This window comes from Anguilla rostrata, chromosome 2, assembly GCF_018555375.3.
Source record: "Anguilla rostrata isolate EN2019 chromosome 2, ASM1855537v3, whole genome shotgun sequence".
In the NCBI taxonomy this organism is placed as follows: Eukaryota; Metazoa; Chordata; class Actinopteri; order Anguilliformes; family Anguillidae; genus Anguilla; species Anguilla rostrata.
This window is the reverse complement of record NC_057934.1, coordinates 72900874-72919196: the sequence shown is the minus strand read 5'-3', so window position 1 is coordinate 72919196 and position 18323 is coordinate 72900874. Positions and strand designations below refer to the sequence as shown.

At 41.0% G+C, this 18323-nt stretch overlaps 4 protein-coding genes across 8 annotated transcripts in view; 3 read left to right on the top strand and 1 right to left on the bottom strand.

Annotated features, from left to right (window-relative positions):
- LOC135249380 (zinc finger protein 260-like) overlaps positions 1–18323 on the bottom strand; it is a 115519-nt gene that overhangs the window by 82575 nt on the left and 14621 nt on the right. The gene's annotated exons all lie outside the window — the stretch shown is intronic.
- LOC135249407 (gastrula zinc finger protein XlCGF26.1-like) overlaps positions 1525–18323 on the top strand; it is a 76508-nt gene continuing 59709 nt past the window's right edge. The window contains exon 1 of one of the 2 annotated variants that reach the window (XM_064325026.1): positions 1525–1662. The gene's annotated coding sequence lies outside the window, so the exon portion shown is untranslated. Of the gene's footprint in view, positions 1663–10672; positions 10762–18323 lie in introns of those variants that run through there. The other variant, XM_064325024.1, reaches the window with a different exon arrangement.
- Positions 5823–8057, top strand: LOC135249419 (zinc finger protein 883-like). Its single transcript, XM_064325057.1, has one exon. It carries the CDS (start codon positions 5823–5825, stop codon positions 7410–7412), a length of 1590 nt encoding a protein of 529 aa, XP_064181127.1. The 3' UTR covers positions 7413–8057.
- Positions 10621–16109, top strand: LOC135249414 (zinc finger protein ZFP2-like). 2 transcript variants are annotated; one of them, XM_064325042.1, is made up of 2 exons: positions 10621–10761; positions 12372–16109. In XM_064325042.1, the coding sequence occupies exon 2, from the start codon at positions 12384–12386 to the stop codon at positions 14085–14087; it is 1704 nt and encodes a 567-aa protein (XP_064181112.1). In that variant the 5' UTR covers positions 10621–10761; positions 12372–12383; the 3' UTR covers positions 14088–16109. The 2 variants fall into 2 exon arrangements, with proteins under 2 accessions (XP_064181112.1, XP_064181113.1); XM_064325043.1 differs by having other exon boundaries at positions 10635–10761; positions 12366–16109.

The following is an 18323-nucleotide window of genomic DNA, read 5'->3' as shown; positions in this document are numbered from 1 at the left end:
AACAGAAAGCCTATGGAGCCCTGTCTCCAATCTCTTGCCTATATCTACACCCCAGTGGTTCAGAATGCCGTTGGTCAGAACTGACCAAGTGACTCTGCTGACATAGTGCGGCCACCATTGAATGGATTCCATTTTATCATCCAACATGAGACTTGTTGTTTGTCCATCCATCCATCCATTATCTCACCTGCTTATTCCTGGTCAGGGTTATGTGAGATGCTGGAGCCTATCCCAGCATGCATTGGCTGAGAGGCAGGAATACACCTTGGACAGGTCACCAATCCGATGCTGGGCACACACCATTCACTCACACACTCATACTTAGGAGCAATTTAGACTGTCCAGTTTACCTGACCTGTTTATCTTTGGACTGTGGGAAGAAATCGGAGGACCCAGAGGAAACCCTCGGGGCTGCAGACACAGGGAAAACTCCAGAAAATGCAAACTCCACACAGAAAGGCCCTAAGACCTTCTTGCGGTGAAGCAACAGTGCTACCCACTGCACAGCAAATGTATTGTTTGTGAATCAAGTAATTATAGCACGTTTGCGTATTTTCTAGCCGGTTGGCTAAGAACAAAGGTGGTCACCGTAAGCACATCGCATCATTGCTAGCTTTTGAAGTTTACTGATTGTGCAATTATATATATAACGGTGAGTGTGGAGAAGTGGTTGCAGCAAAGTGTTTTAATTGGTTGGGCCATAGTGTATGATACAGAGGCTGTGATTTTAGAATGGAGATGGAAGTTCAGGAGATGAGAGATACAGAAATGGTGAAATTAGTTTGGGGAGTGAGATAAGGGACAGATTTATGAACAATTGAATCATGAATGATTTATGAATATTTGAATTATGAATGATTTATGAATAATTGAGTGCATGTTGAGGGATAGAAGGTGGATTGAGAATTGAGCTTTGTCAGATCCTTTGCCCTACGTTTTATGTTTCTTCTCGCAAAAGCTGCCGCAAATACCAGCGATAGTGCTTTCAATAGGTCCAGCTGGTGTTTTTTTATTTTATTTTAAGCATCACTCAAGATAAGCTATGGTAAGGTAGCTATGAATCATTCATGAACCTTCTGAAGTCATCCTACAGAATAAAATATTTGCGCACAGAGCAGAGGTTGCTATGCGTTGTTCCTTATCCATCCTCCTTTGCAGAGCACCTCTTAAGTTCACTTGTTGCAGGTCACAAAATTAATCTGAAAGCTACTCACTCAAGGGAAGAGAGCAATGGAAGGGAGTGTGTTTACAGTGGAATCAAATCCAGCCTATATAATCTTAGGACCACCTTCTTTTTTTTAGTTCTGACTTTAAAGTCAGAACTAAAAAAAAAAAATAGTACGTGGCCCTAATCCTCTTCCGTAAGATCGTAAAATATAGGTTTTCTTATTTTCCCTTTCTTTTGTGTAATCTGGGGTATGTAAAGCCCAGATGTTACACACTCCGGTACAGTAGGTGGCGGTATGCACCTATATACGTTTGCACAATCCGCAATTACATTTAAAGAAGAAGAAGAAAAAGAACGGGATGAACCTCCAACTGAATCGCTTTATTGTTCACACAGCTTTTAACGGACGTTTGGGATCATACGCCACTGTTTATGAACTACATCACGATAGACGAGCAATTTAGTTGAATTCAGAGTGTCTTCAAACAACAGGGGTAAGTGTTTTAAAACCGTAATCTTGATGCTTTTGCAGTTCTGTTGGTTTTGTTTACCAGGACGCTCCAAATCAGGGCCCTGTTTCATGTCGCTACGTGGGTTACTCAGCTAACCAATTCGTTTGTTGACATTTGTGGATAAACTCAGGATTTTCGGTTTCATGGAGCTACTTCACTGTTTAGCCAGAAATGTACCGAGGCGAGTTACATTATTATTATTATTATTATTATTATTTAGCGACGCTGACAATGTAGGAGAAATGATTAACTTTGTTAATTTGCTTTATTCGTATAGTACAACGTACAGTACGTCCCGTTTGATTGACAATATTATTGACAATAATAAAAGCAAATAAAACCAACAAGCAGGACCCAGGATTACACAGTAAATACAGTAGTAAATAATTAGATAATTAAAACAAGGTAGAGAAGAAAATGAAGAAATAAAATGAGATACAGACAACCATTAAAGCCAAAGAAATGAAAATGTAAGTAGCCTAAGGTAGAGTATCTGTACTGAGCACGGAAAGTCTGCATTGCATCCAAAACGCATGTTGTAGTAGTAATTTATTTCTGTCCTTATTAACAATTTTCCAAAAAGAATGCACATAGAAATAAATAAATAACAATAAGGCATTAAATTAAAAGGAAAACAAAAAATATTGACCGAAAAGGTGTAGACTGAAGCTTTAGCTTATTATACTTACCCTTTTTACATTATGTATTCTAATAGGCAACACTTTCACTACTAGGTTTATGCTATACAAAAACAAAACAGAAACAAAAACAACATTTCCAGACATTTCATACACAATAATGATCATAACTCAGTTTTATATTCGTTTACCACATTATTTTTAAACATTTTTTTAAATTTGCAAAGTGAACTACACATTATTTAATTAATTCCTTGTCACAACTATTCCACAAGTTAACCCCTTTGACAGATATACATCTATTTTTTATATTTGTCCTTACCCTTGTTTTTTTAAACATACCTATTCCCCTAAGTCATTGTGTTAATCAGATTTCCCGGTTGTGCAAGGGTGTACACTATTAAGGAAAGTTTCAATTGCAAGAGGGTTTCACAATGGTAATATTTGCAGAAATATGTAAATTACATAATAATTTACATATTTACTTAATTGGGCTAATCACCAGTAAATAAATGTTTTCATGAAAATGTAGAATTTCAATAAAGAGGCAATGCGGTATGCTTTTATGTTTAACCTTGACCTGCTGCCAGCTCCTTTTGTAGCTGCTGTCGCATGCACTAACTAATAATATAGGCTAGTTTGACGTTTCAGTGTGTGACAGCAAAGAGCAGAAAGCTTCCTCTCATTTTGGCCGCTGTAGATAGACTACATGGCCAGAAGTATGTGGACACCTGAACATCACACTCGTTCCCAAATCAGGGGCCGTAATATGGAGTTAGACCCCTCTTTGCTGCTATGACAGCCTCCCACTCTTTTCACTTGTTTTTGGAACACGCCTGTTGGTGGATTCACTCCTGTTCAGCCACAAGAGCATTAGTGATGTCGGGCACTGATGTAGGGCGATAAGGTCTGGCTCACAGGCTGCGTTCCAGTTCATCCCAAAGGTGTTTGATGGGGTTCAGGTCAGGGCTCTGTGCAGGCCGGTCAAGTTCTTTTCTCACAAACTCAAACCATTTCCGTACGTTCCTCACTGTGCATGTCATGCTGAAACAGGAAAGGGCCTTCCCAAACTGTTGCCACAATGTTGGAAGCACACAATTCTTCAAAATCTCATTGTATGCTGTAGTTTTAAGATTTCCTTTCACTGGAACTAAGGGGCCTGAACCATGAAAAACAACCCCAGAAAATAAGCTGGCTCTATGCATTTAGGCAGGTAGCGTTCTCCTGTGTTATAGACCAGATAGTAAAGCCTGATTCATCGCTCCAGAGAAAGCGTTTCCACTGCTACGGAGTCCAATGGTGGTGTGCTTTACACCACTCAAGTCAACGCTTGGCATTACACATTAAGTTGTGTGTGGCTGCTCGGCTATGGAAACCCATTTCATGAAGCTCTTAACTAAAACAGTTCTTGTGCTGATGTTACTTCCAGAGGCAGTTTGGAACTCGGTAGTGAGTGTTGCAGTCGAGGACAGATTTTTATGTGCTACACGCTTCAGCACTCGGCAGTCCCGTTCTGTGAGCTTGTGTGGCCTACCACAGAACGTTGTGGCTCCTAGAACGTTACCACTTAACAATAACAGCACGTACAGTTGATCGGGGGAGCTGTAGCAAGGCTGAAATTTAACAAACTGCCCTGTTGGAAAGGTGGCATCCTATGGCAGTGCCATGGTGAAAGTCACTGAGCTCTGCAGTGCGACCCATTTTACTGTCAGTGTTTGTCTATGGAACTTGCATGAATGTATGCTTGATTTTATGCTCCTGTTAGCAATGGGTGTTGCTGATGTAGCTGAACCCTCTAATTAAAAAGGCTGTCCGTATACTTTTGGCAGAGTAGTTATATGTTTGTTTCTGTAGTGAGGATTGCTTTCTCTTGAGTTCTTTATTTTAGAGGTTAAAAAATATGCCCTCCAGTGTTGCCATTAATTCATGATCTACAAGCTCATAACGTAATTATTTATTCTTTTTACCTGGTTATTACTGGCCAGGGTTGCGAGAGGTACTGTAGCCTGTCCCAGCATGCATTGGGCGAGAGACAGGAATACACCATGGACAGGCCGCCAATCTATTGCAGGGAACTCAAGATATCAGTTTGCTCATTTAGCAGTATCTGCTGAAACACATGTGAGAGTAGAATTCATTTTAGAGATGAAAAACTTGGTGCTGGTCCAACGTTACTTCTCTATAAACTGGTCAGTGAAATTACAGCGAGTTAAAGATGTAGCTAAATAAATTAACAACGGCGCTACAGTGTCACTCATCTTGCAGGACTCTTATGGCTGTTCACTAAATTAATCTATGAATTGCACTTTTGTACGTCGCTTTGGATAAAAGCGTCTGCCAAATAAATGTAATGTAATGGAAGCGCGGCTTAAGAAACATCTGGAAATTCAGTAAATATGCTGAATAGGGTTCCATCAAATGTATTGTACTTTTTAAGCATATATCAATATTTGAGTTTATGAATTAATTTTCAGCGAGGTAGCCTCATTGACAGTGGCTAAGCGAAATCGATAATGATTCTACAAATGTAACTTTTTAAAGATTTAAGTCGACTTTTGTCGATTATTCATGGCGTGACAAATTTTCTGCGGCACTGACCATCCAAAACTTTCACTTAACGTACTCGCCTCATCTGGTGGTCAATGAAGGCTAACAACACACAAACACTTACTACTGGTAGGTTTATTACCTGCTGAGAAGTCTGAGGGGAAATGTTGAGCTCACAGTCATACACTACTGTCTACATATATTACTGAATGCAAGCCCAATATTGTCTACTTTAAATGATGGTTGGTCAGGAAAGAGCCAGTCTAAAGCTGCTGTTCACAGTTTACTGTTTAATACATGAAGGCTACATGCCAATGTTTTATTTTTTTATTAATACGTAGTTTTTAAAAACCCTTTGTTTGTTTTTCCCCAAAATGTATAAGTCAGTGTTATGGAACTCTGTTGCTTTCAATTACTAGCTCAGAACATTCTAATCACATAGTTGTGATCTTACACTGGAATGAGTTGTTAAAGGAGTGGAGGATTTCTTTCTTTGAATGGTATCAAATTAGGTGTGGAGAATTATAGAATATTCCTAGTATTGATATCGACTACCAAAATTTTGGTATCGAATTTTGAATTTCTTTTAGGAAAGTAACTTAGGCAGTGAGAAATTTACCATCTGGGTTTGATTATCGTATGATTCCTTGGTTAATACACAACAGCCTTGTTATCAAGCTGTTCAAGGCTCTTACACAGACTCAAGTGACCATTTGGCACATTTACTAATTGTCGTTTATTAGTTCCAGTACTTCCTTGTAACATTCGTACACACCATAAGAGTTGTTAGCTATACTAGATTTTCCAGAATTGTTCCAAATTTTGCTCAGGCATCTGAAGGACGGCAGAATGTAAAGTATGTGTCAGCTGCTGCAGTAGGACCTGTTTGACTAGGACTAAATCCCTTTCCCTGTTTCTCTCCAGGAGCTGCAGTTCTGAACTCCTTTGAGCAGCAGCATGATGCAGGCAGGAGTCTGTCTGAGACAGGACACTGAGACAACACTGCCAGAGCTCACTGAGCAGCACTGGATCAGAAAGAAAGAAGAGGAACTCAGTGGACTGGAGTCTGTTCACATGGCAGAGTCAGAGACAAAGTGTGCTATACCAGGACTCAACACACTGGAGCTAGAGTGTGTTACAGCACACAGCAGGGTCAGTGATGTACATCACACACACACATCACTAATTAAAACAGAAACTGATTTTGGCTGCACCCACTCTGGGGATCTTATTAAGACTGAGAGCCTCGACTGTACAGAGCTGGGATATGTAACCCATCTGCATCCTGACCAAATCAAAACAGAGACAGATGATGAAGGATACCTTCAGGCAGAACACCCCAGTGACTTGCAAGATATTGTATGTGTTGACATAAAATCTGATCCATTGAAGTGTGAATCCAGTGAAAGTTTAGTTAGTGGTCTTATGAATACTGTGAAGACTGAAGCTGGTGTTAATCACCAAGACCAGATTGAACCATGGCAATGTCCAATAGAACCAAGCCTAAACTGTAAAAATGAAGAAATTCATCATATGCTGACACAATGTGGGGACTTTACTTATCATTGTGATATAAACAATGAAATTAATCAGGCTGGAATTGTCCAGGAAAGCACAAACAGTCGCAAACCATACAAGTGTACACTGTGTGAGAAGTGTTTTAGTACAAATTCATCTTTAATTAAGCACATTAGGATTCATTCAGGTGAAAAGCCCTACAAGTGTACACAGTGTGAGAAGCGTTTTGGTACAAAATCTTATTTGCATTTACACCAGAGAATTCATACAGGTGCAAAGCCATACAGTTGCATTCAATGTGGGAAGTGCTTTTCCAGAATGTCTAATTTACGCAGTCACCAGAGAATTCATACGGGTGAAAAGCCGTACAAGTGTGCACTGTGTGAGAAGTGTTTTAGTTTAAAATCTTCTTTAAATACACACCGGAGAATGCATACAGGGGAAAAGCCTTACAAATGTACTCAGTGTGGAAAATGCTTTTCCCAAACAAGTGCTTTAAATTTCCACAAGGTGATTCATACAGGTGAAAAGCCTCATCAATGCCCTCAGTGTAATAAGTGCTTTTCCCAGATACCTAATTTAAGTATTCACCTGAGAATTCATACAGGTGAAAAGCCTTACAAGTGTACACAGTGTGAGAAGTCTTTTAGTACAAAGTCTGCATTAAATGTTCACCAGAGAATTCATACAGGTGAAAAGCCCTACAAATGTGTTCTGTGTGGGAAGTGCTTTTCCACAAAATTTAATCTAAGTAGCCACCATAAAATTCATACTGGTGAAAAACCTTATAAGTGTACACAGTGTGAGAAGTGTTTAAAAACAAAATATGCTTTGAACATACACCTGAGAATTCATACAGGTGAAAAGCCATACAAGTGTACACAGTGTGGTAAGTGTTTTTGTAGAAATTCAGCTTTAAATGAACACTTAAGAATTCATGCAGGTCCCAAGTGGAGCTTGGGGGCGCGTTCAGTGAGTGTGGTGAAACCTGGACCCCACCCCCTGGGGCCCTCTAAGGGGGCCCTTTAATCGCGAGCTTGCAGTGCCACACAGACTTTAATAGTGATGAAATTAGTACAACAGTGGTGGTACTCCCTCAGGGGGCCCCTCTCGCTGGAACATTGATGGTAGAATGTAGCGAGTTGGTTCTATAACAGCCAGCACGATACGCAATTTTTAAAATGAAATATTACTTTGTAGGCTACATAGCCTGCCTGATGACTACAGTAAACAGGCCATTTGTAGAATTTGCAGTGATGGTTGCTCAAGTATCAGAAGAATGTGTTTTAAAAGAGCTAGACAGAACTAAGATGAGAAACTAAGAACTAACTATCAGTTGACTGAAAACATTAAGCTCCCAATGGCTGTGTCCAGACAAGCGACCCAGCCTTCTATGCACCTCCTGCACTGCCTTCACCCCCCTCTGTGGACCATGGCCCTTTGCCTTCCCTGTCTAAAGTACTGATAATTGGTGACTCCATCGTGGGGAACATGAGGGCTATATCCCCCATTACGTACTGTTTACCAGGCACCAGGGTTTTAAACACCCTTGACTGGATTCCAAGCCTCCACAACAAACATCTGCGTATGCATAATGTTAATGTTGGCACCAATGACACTGTTTTTCAGCCGTCCAAACTTATTAAACATGATTTTATTTGTCTTTTTAACACACTCGAACTGTGGAAAATGTCTTTTTATTTCTGGTCTAATTTCCACTCTTGGTCGAGAGAGAGGATATTTTAGCTATATCTCGCGTAATTTAGCTGTCGTCGTTTGCCAGTATTTACTGTGGCAACTATTACACTGTACTGGAATGTAGCACCCCTTTCTTTGAGCTCCTGCCTCCACAGTTTTATTGACAGGTCTTTTGACTTTGGAAATGAAAATTCAAAGGAAGGATTGCATTTTCTTTTTGATTTTTGACATGCCTTATGCCTGACCATGCGAAAATGATAATGCAATGGCATTGCTTCCTTTTGCATTTGATTTATGTCACCCTTGTGCCACAAAAACATGAATATGAAATGCCATTTCAAAAATAGTTTTTCATTTTCATGTAAATTATGACAGGGTTGTGTTGTAGTGGGTGAGAAATTGAATATGAAATGGATTTTGCATTTAAATTTTAAAATTGTCAGAACGTGCATGCAAAACACAAAGCGCGCTCTTGGAATTTCATTTCTGAATTATGTCATTGTTTTTCTGCACATCCAATGAAACCGAAATTTATTTGAATTTATTATTTGTTTCATTTTTACATTCTCCTAATTATGTACATTTCTTCTTATCATTGTGCTGTTTTATTATTATTTTTACATTTCTTTATTTCTCAGTTTTTTTTTCTTTTTTCCTTTTTGTAATTGCAAATTCTTTATTATTATTATTACTATTATTATTATTGTTACTTAAACAAAAGAGATATTTGGGCTATTGCCACCAGCCGAGTTCCGGTCAGTGGCCATCTTGGCAGGATTCTACACTTTCGACCATCAAAGGACTATAGGGGATACCTACAATTTGGTGCATCAGAAACTTTTTTTTTTTGTTAACCGTATGTGCCATGTAACCTGTCTGCCTCGCCGCGTGATTGCTGTGGTCATAGGAGCTAGATTTTTATATTTGCTTAAGTGCAATATGCAGATACAGACGCGCATCATCCTGTCACAGCCATCTAAAATAATTGGCATAAAATAATTGGCTCATAAAATAATTGGCTCCGCACCCCCTGTTCTGATACCCAGGCTCGGCCACTGATGCAGGTCTGAAACCCTAAACTGAGGGCGAGGCGGGATTCAATCCTTCAACCGGAGGTTTACCAGTCTGTGACAGTCTGTGAGTACCATGACATAGCTATGCAATGCGTGAATTATCATTAGCAAACCTGTCCATGGTTTTAAAGAAGAACACAGGCCAGTAAGTACAGAAGAGCTCCCGTTGAATCCATATGGCTTCGCAATATTGTAGCCGGTTAATAACTGAACGTGCAGATGGTACGTCATAACGCAGTGTATACGTTCGGTGAACGGCGGGTAGATATGGTGCAAAAGCAATAATTGAGAAGTAGTAGACAATTATTAATGAGGGTAAAAGCAGGTTAAAGAAACGTGTTCCTAGCTAGGCTTGATCCTATGATCCCATGTTCCCAAGACTGTAACCTTGCCCACTAGGCCACAGGCAGATTAGCTATTTAAACTGGAAATGTTTGGTATGGATATTTTGCGGGTGTATGCAAGTTTTTGATTGGGTCGTGAGGGTGAGGATTTGGCTGGTGTTGGTAAAATGTCCAATGGGGAGACGTTGTTAGTGGGATAGGCGGCGGGAAAAATAAGAATGAGAAGAAGAAGAAGAAGGAGAAAACGCAAAATCCCCTTAGTTTGGGGCTTTATTGTGTGGACATGTGAAGTTGTTTATGAATTCTGCTGTTGAAATGGGGTGGGAATGTACAGAATTTAACGTTTTTAAGGGCTGAGTGTCTGTGGCTGTTGTGGTTATTTCTGTGGGGAACCCTGAAAAGTGCCAAACTCTCGGTGCTGTATAGGTATGGGGCATACCTGCCATCCCCATTTCGTTTCATAGCATGTGGCCATACTACCATGCCCCCTGCTTCTGCTGAATGGCTGAAGCTAAGTGAGTGTGGGTTTGATTAGTGCTGGGATGGGAGACCGTCTGGGAAAACTCAGTTGCTGCTGGAAGTGGTGTTGGTGGGCCTGCAGGGGACAATCTTCCCATGGGCCCAAATAAATCCCAGTGCAGTGAGGGGGACGCTGTGCTGTTAAAGATGTCGTCTTTCGGATGTCACTGTGGTCATTAAAGACCCCATGAAACTTCTCACAATGAGTAGGAGGTTCCCCAGTGTCCTGGCAAAAAATTCCCAACCTGGCTCTCAAACTTGCCACCTAATCATGCCCTGATTTAATTGGCTAAAAAATGTTTACCTTAGCAAATGCATAGTGTGTGTTCTGGTGCAAAATGGCTGCAGTGCATCACCTAGGTGTGTACTACAAGTTGGTGGTGAGTGAGGTGAGTTCCCACTCATCACTGTAAAGCACTTTGAGCGTTTGGAAATGTGCTATATAAATGCAATGATTCATTCTTTCATTCAGTCAACGGGTTTTGTCAATAGGATCTGAGAACTGGCCTAACCTGCTCCACACTCCAGCTCAATAGGTGGCGGCAATGCACCTTCCATGCGGTTTCAGAGCCGCAATAAACATAATCAATGAAAACAGAAGAAGTAGAGGAAGGGAACGAATTATGAACTGTCGTTTTTTGGTTTACACAGCTTTTACACGGCCATGGATTTCTTCGCTGCTGTGAATTACATCGATTTAACTAAACGATTGCATTGAATTAATAAAGACATCAAGGAATTGAGGTAAGTTTTAAACCATTATGTTGATGCTTTTGCCACGGTGCTGGTGTGGTTATCAAGAGGCTCCAAATCGGGATGCATTCTATTCACTGATTTGCCCTACTCAAAATATCGTGAGAATACTGTTTCTATGTAGTTCTCACGTTTCAGCTAGCCCAAATTATGGGAAATGTTTATTGAAAAAACGTAATGCTGTGCTGCGTGCTTTCGTAAATGAAGTATTAGCCACAAAAACTTGTTTCCGTAGTGCGTCCATTTGTTTTGTTTATTTCCGACCAAAAGCACTTGTATGAGGGGTGGAAGTAACAAAAATGATTAATTAAACGCTGATTCGATTAAATTGCAAGTAAACGTTCCATCAATTGAAATGCAATCAAATTGAATATTGCATCAAATAAAATGCAATTACATCAAATATTGTATTGGATCACTTTGACATTTATTTATTCACTAGTAATTTAATCAGTTCGATGCACTTCAATTCCAATCACCGCTTTTATCAATCCAATTCAGCTTTCGACACCCCTTTTTATCAATTTAAGGGTAGTTTCATATTTCACCAAGTGTCTAGCCTACCCGCCGATGAAGCACTCGTCTATGCGTCTCCACAATCAAACAGGTTTTACATTTCCATATCATTATTAGCTGGTTAGATAGCTAAGCGCACATAGCAGTTAGATAGCCCAATATGCCTACGTGACAGCAAGGGCAGAAACATACCCTGCGCAATCACGCGAACGCAAATGGAAACGTCGGGCGACGCACTGCAAAGCGCACGGCTCAGTTCCACATGCTGAACGTGCGCTCTCGTGTCCATGTGGTGATAATAAACCCGAGTCCTCAAGTGGGCGATCCAGGACAGTTTCAAAAGACTGAGCGGAAGAATGCACACATTGGAAAGTCGGTTAAAAAAACGCTGAAGGAAACTATCTATTTTGCGCAAGAGAGATCCAACCGTACGCGCAAATGAAAGAAGCGTGCGATATATATTTGTATATACAAGTCATATTTCACTACTTGTTTGCCACATTTCCTTATTGTGGTTTAGTAGTTTCAGTGCTCTCTTATTGAATTCCTGTACTTCATAAGGCTCACCACCCATCCTGGATTTCCCAGGGTTGTTCTGAATTTTGGTCGCTGACTTTGAAGCAGTTGATTTAATCCCGGTACCGGGAACCTTCCGAGTCCGAGGTTGGATTTGAACCCAGGCTTCTCATTCGTGCAAAGTTTTGTTAGGCGAACGCATTACCAGCCTACTAAAGGCGAAATTTTCTCTAGTGTCCTTGTTTACTTTGTTTTTTTCTCACAGAAACACAAAGCTGAATTGAACAAAAATGCAAACCTGCTCGTGTTCGGCATCTCTTCAGAAAGAGCTTTCTTCCACTTGCTATAAGAAAATGGTAAAAGAACATACAAAGTGGCAGATGAAGTCGACTGCATTTTTAAAATTCAGCTGAGACTTTGTATCTTCCTCCTCACAATGGTCTCCTCAATCCCTGTATTCAGTTGGGCATCTGCAGAACTGCAGAGTGTAAAGAATGTGTCAGCTGCTGCAGTGGGACCTGTTTTATTAAGACTAAATCCCTTCTTCTGTTTCCCTCCGGGAGCTGCAGTTCTGCACACCTATGAGCAGCAGTATGATGCAGGCAGGAGTCTGTCTGAGACAGGACACTGAGACAACACTACCAGAGCTCACTGAGAAGCACAGGATCAGACAGAAAGAAGAGGAACTCAGTGGACTGGAGCCTGTCCACATGCCAGAGACAGGGTGTGCTGCTCCAGGACTCAACACACTGGAGCCAGAGAGTGTTACAGCACACAGTGGGGTCAGTGATGTACATCACACACACACATCACTGATTAAAATAGAAATAGAAACTGATCTGGACTGCACCCACACTGGGGATCTTAAGACAGAGAGCCAAGTCTTTACACTTGAAAAGGAAACCCATCTGCATCCTGACCAAATCAAAACAGAGGCTGATAATGGAAGATGCCTTCAGGCTGAACACATAAGTGACTCACAGGATATTAAATGTTTTGACATTAAATGTGATCAATTTAAGTGTGAATCCAGTGAAGGTTTAGTGAGTGATGTCATGAATACTGTGATGACAGGAGCTGGTGTTGATCACAAAGAGCAGGCTGAACCATGGCAGTGTGCAGGAGAGCTGAACCCAAATTGTAAAACAGAAGAAACTCATGATCTGATGACCCAAAGTGAGGACTTGTATCGTCACTGTGACATAAGCAATGAAAATAATCGGACCAGAATTGTCCAGAAAAGCACAAACCGTAGCAAGCCATACAAATGCACACAGTGTGAGAAGTGTTTTAGTACAAGTTCAGCTTTAAATAAACACCTTAGCATTCATACTGGTGAAAAGCCATACAAGGGTACACAATGTGAAAAGTATTTTAATAGGAAATCTAATTTAGATACACACCACAGAATTCATTCAGTTGAAAAGCCATGCAGTTGCATTCAATGTGGGAAATGCTTTTCCAAAATATCTAATTTACGTATCCACCAGAGAATTCATACAGGTGAAAAGCCATACAAGTGTACCCTGTGTGAGAAGTCTTTTAGTACAAATGCAGCTTTAACTAAACACCTGAGATCTCATACAGGTGAAAGGCCGTACAAATGTCTTCAGTGTGGGAAGTGCTTTTCTAAAATATCTAGTTTAAGTAGCCACCAGAGAATTCATACAGGTGAAAGACCATACAGGTGTACACAGTGTGATAAGTCTTTCAGTGCAAGTGCAGCTTTAACTAAACACCTGAGAATACATACAGGTGAAAGGCCCTATTTATGTCTTCAGTGTGGAAAGTGCTTTTATGAAACATCTCAATTAAATTGTCACCAGCGAATTCATACAGGTGAGAAGCCATACAAGTGTACACAGTGTGAAAAATGTTTTATTAGAAAATCTCATTTAGAAAGACATCTGAGAAGTCATTCGGGTGAAAAGCCATACAGTTGTCTTCAATGCAGGAAATCCTTTTCCACAATGTCTAATTTAAGTACCCACCAGAGAATTCATACAGGTGAAAAGCCCTACAAGTGTACACAGTGTGAGAAGTGTTTTAGAACAAAATCTTATTTAGATATACACCAGAGGATTCATACTGGTGAAAAGCCATACAAGTGTACACAGTGTGATAAGTGTTTTAATAGAAAATCTTATTTAGATATACACCAGATAATTCATACAGGTGAAAAACCCTACAAATGTCCTCAGTGTGGGAAGTGTTTTTCCCAGAAATCTAATTTACGTAGCCACCAGAAAATTCATACAGGTGAAAAGCATGTATTTAGTTTTTAAATTAATTTTTTTTTACATTACTCTCTTCAAATTCATGCCAAGTTTTCATTAATGTATACTTTGTGATGTATTTTGTCAATTTAGTTCCATTCAGGTCAATTTTATTTGTGTACCACTTGTTATAGAGACACTGTCAAAAAGGTGCTCTACAGAGAGGTGGGGGGAAGGAAAATTTGGCAAAAACCAGGCCTTAAACTCCCAAAAGAGAGCAAGTGAGATTTAAAAAAACTTCCCAGAGGGAAGAGAAATACTCAAACAGTGGTGAGACAAAACTCCCCAATCGGAAGAAATCATGAGAGGAGGCTGGCTATACAAGGGGAGCCCGTCCTCTGCTGGCTGGCCTTAGTAAAGACAGAATGAATGGTAACGAAAATGAAATAAGGGATCAGTCAGAGCAGTTAGGTAAATGGGTTGGGCAGGTGGCTGTCTGATGTTTTAAACTAGCTGGTGAGATGGAAAGTACAAGTTAAGAGATGTGTAATATGTAGTTCAGAGGGGTGGGGCGATGCATCTACGCTGTGCCATGGAGTCAGCTTGAACCAGAAGAGGGATTGGGCTGGAGGGGTCCGTGACTGCTGGTGGGGGAAGAGCAGAAGCTGTTTCAAGTTTGGTTGAAAAAGAAACAATGTGAAAACTGTTTGGATATACTGTAGAAATATTGTAATGTGCTTTCCCACTTGTATTCTGAAAATGTAGAGGCTGTAATTTGTACACTGAACAAAAATGTAAATGCAACACTTATTTTTGCAGGCATTTTTAACGCACTTAAATAATACCTCAAACATTTGTACTATGTGCACAAAATTTTTCCCACGAATTTGTTTAAATCACTGTTGGCTAGCATTTCTGCTTTGTCAGAATAATCAATTTCCTGCACAGGAGTGGCATATCAAGATGCTGATTAAAAGCCATGATCACTACACAGGTGTTCCTTATGATGGGGTCAATAGAGGGCCACCTTAAAATGTTGAGTTTTTTGTTGTTCAACACCATGTCACAGATGCCTCAAGAGTTAAGAGATCATGCAGTTGGCATTCTGACTGCAGGAACGTCCTGTAGAGCTGTTGCCAGAGTAATAGATGTTCATTTCCCCACCATAAGCTGCCTCCAGTGTCGTTTCAGAGATTTTGGAAGTTTGTCCAACAGGCCTCAGACCATGTGTGACCACGCCAGCCCAGGACCGCCACATCCAACTTCTTCACCTGCGGGATCGTCTGAGGCCAGCCACATGGACACCTGATGAAACAGTTGGTTTACAAAAATGTAGAATTTCTGCACAAACTGTCAGAAATCGCCTCAGGGAAGCTTGTCTGCGTGCTCGACGTCCTCACCGGGGTCTTGATTTGTCTGCAGCTTGGCGTCACAATCGACGTGAGTGGGCAAGAGCTCACCTTCGATGGCCACTTCTTCCATGTTCTTCCGTGGCCTGTATATTCACCAGACATGTCACCCATTGAGCCTGTTTGGGGTGCTCTGGACCGGCGCATATGTCAGCGTGTTCCAGTTCCCACTAATATCCAACAACTTCATACAGCTATTGAAGAGGAGTGGGACAATATTCCACAGGCTACAATCAACAATTTGATCAATTCAATGTGAAGGAGATGTGTTGCGTTGCATGAGGCAAATGGTGGTCACACAAGATACTGATTGATTTTCTGTTCATTTTGTGGTATCTTCTTTTTGGGGAATATGTGACTAACAAAATTATATCTGTATCCCCAATCACATGAAACCAATAGATATGTGCTTAATGAATCAATTTCAGTTGACTTATTTACTTTTATTACCTTTGAACTCATTAAAATCTTCGAAATTGATAAGTGTTGCATTTATATTTTTGTTCAGTATAGGTCAGCTAAAGCTTATAATATAGTTTACGATATCAGGTGAGGATCATTGTTTCACTTTACTGTTCAATGTTGAATGTAAATTGTGTATGACATAATTATACATAGTGAATGTGCACATACAAAGCATTTATGCATTGTGAATTTCTGTATAAACTCTTGTCCTTCACTGTGTCATTGTTATCTCCATTTATTTGCCATTAATAAACTAGTTGGGGGTACAAGGTCTTAAGCGGGGAAAGAGGAAAGCGGAGAATGTAATTACTAGAATAAGACTTAGTCACACATGATTAAAAAGTACTTTGTTTATCTTAAATAAGCATTTTTTTTTTGATGGGGAAGAACTTCTAATATCATTATTAATTATAGAAGATAAAATGGTGAAAGAGGAATATTGTGAATGAGTTTGCAAAGAGATGGGGGAAGAACTTCAGAATAAACGGGGCACTGGTGCATATTGGTTTCTGCAACTTCGGCAATATAAGCCTGCGGTTACGTTCGTTCCATATCACGGAGCTCAGTAGTCCCGTAAATAAGAGCAAGAGACAGGGACGGGCGGCATGCCACCTCACAGCAGGTAGGTTCGGGGTTCACACCCCAGCCTGAGCCTTTCTGTGCAGCGTTTGCGTGTTCTGCAGTACAGCAGAACCGTTCGGGTGGGCAGGCTTAATGACGTATTCACTGGTTGGCTTCACATTACGTCAGTTATGTGACTCCGCATACGGTCTCTTCACGTCCTCTTCCGTAAGCTAGGTCAGTGGAGAAGCTAATATAAATAAAAATGCCAATCAAAAATCGTATTCCGTCATAGCAACAAGATAAACCCGACAATAACCATAAGATGCTATTTCAAGTGTGTTGGCCTAAACAAATAATATCAGAGCTAAAAAGGAAAAGGATACCCGTTAGGAAAACAAGACTATTTAAACTGTGGACACTTACATTACATTACAGGCATTTGGCAGACACTCTTATCCAGAACGACCATAACCATAACCAGGAACAAGTATGACAAAACCCCTAGAGAGAAGTACCGGTCCAAGTGCAAGGAACAACCGCATAGTTCAACTGGGACCCTGAAGGTTAAACTGATTAACACTAACACAACGAGAACGGCAACAACGCAATCTATGGAAAAAATACAAGCAGTAGTTAAGACAGTTAATGCACCTAAGTCACATACGAAACAGCTGCCTAGTTACAACCCTAAGCTTACAGTCATTTACAGGGGGGTAAGGAGGGATGGGGAGAGGTGCAGCCTGAAGAGGTGAGTCTTCAGTCGTCGTTTGAAATGGGTCAGTGTCTCAGCTGTTCTGACCTCCACAGGGAGGTCATTCCACCATCGTGGGGCCAGAACAGACAGGAGACGTGTTCTGGAAGTGCAAGTGGGAAGAGGGGGAGGTGCTAGGCGTCCTGAGGTAGCAGAACGGAGGGATCTGGCTGGCATGTAGGGTTTGAAAATCTTGTGGAGGTATGCTGGGGCTGATCCCTTGACTGCCTGGTATGCTAGGACCAATGTTTTAAATTTGATGCGAGCTATAACAGGCAGCCAGTGGAGAGTAGTGAGCAGGGGAGTGACGTGGGAGTGTCTGGGGAGGTTGAAGACCAGACGAGCCGCAGCATTCTGAGTGATAGGACAAGCCATGGGCAGATATTACAGGGCCAAGGGATCTGGTGTACAAGGAGAAGAGAAGGGGACCGAGGACTGAGTCCTGGGGAACTCCGGTGGTGAGGGGACGGGGTGGTGATACCTTACCCGCCCAGGCAACCTGGAAGGAGCGGTCAGAGAGGTAGGACTCAATCCAGTCAAGGACTGTGCTGCAGATCCCTGTTGCTGCCAGGGAGGACAGGAGGATAGAGTGCTCCACAGTGTCAAATGCAGCGGAGAGGTCTAGAAGAATCAGGACAGAGGAGAGGGAGGCTGCTCGTGCGGCATGGAGTGACTCACTGACCGAGAGGAGTGCAGTCTCAGTCGAGTGGCCAGGCCTGAAGCCAGACTGGTGGGGATCAAGCAGGTTGTTGTGAGAGAAGAAAGCAGAGAGTTGGTTAGATGCAGCATGTTCAAGTGTTTTGGATAGGAAAGGGAGGAGGGATACCGGGCGGTAGTTCTTTCAAATTGAATGTAACTTGGAAAGAAAATGCAATGTAACTTAACGATGCACAAATGTAATATGATCTGACATGATGTTATTTAAATGAAAAATGTATTCAAATACATTGTAGGCGTACTGTATTTTATAAATAAAGATGAATAAAGCTCTTTAGAAAATAGAAAAGAGAACAATTCTTGCTTTTCATTGCCAGTCAAAGTTGAACAAATGTCGACTGAATCCAAGCCAATGCAAATATAAAATAACCCTGCATTGTGTTCTAAGCTCTTACAGCA

What these genes read in the sequence shown, in the direction of transcription:
- LOC135249419 (XM_064325057.1), top strand. Translation starts at nt 5,823, where the DNA reads ATGATGCAGGCAGGAGTCTGTCTGAGACAGGACACTGAGACAACACTG.
- LOC135249414 (XM_064325042.1), top strand. Translation starts at nt 12,384, where the DNA reads ATGAGCAGCAGTATGATGCAGGCAGGAGTCTGTCTGAGACAGGACACT.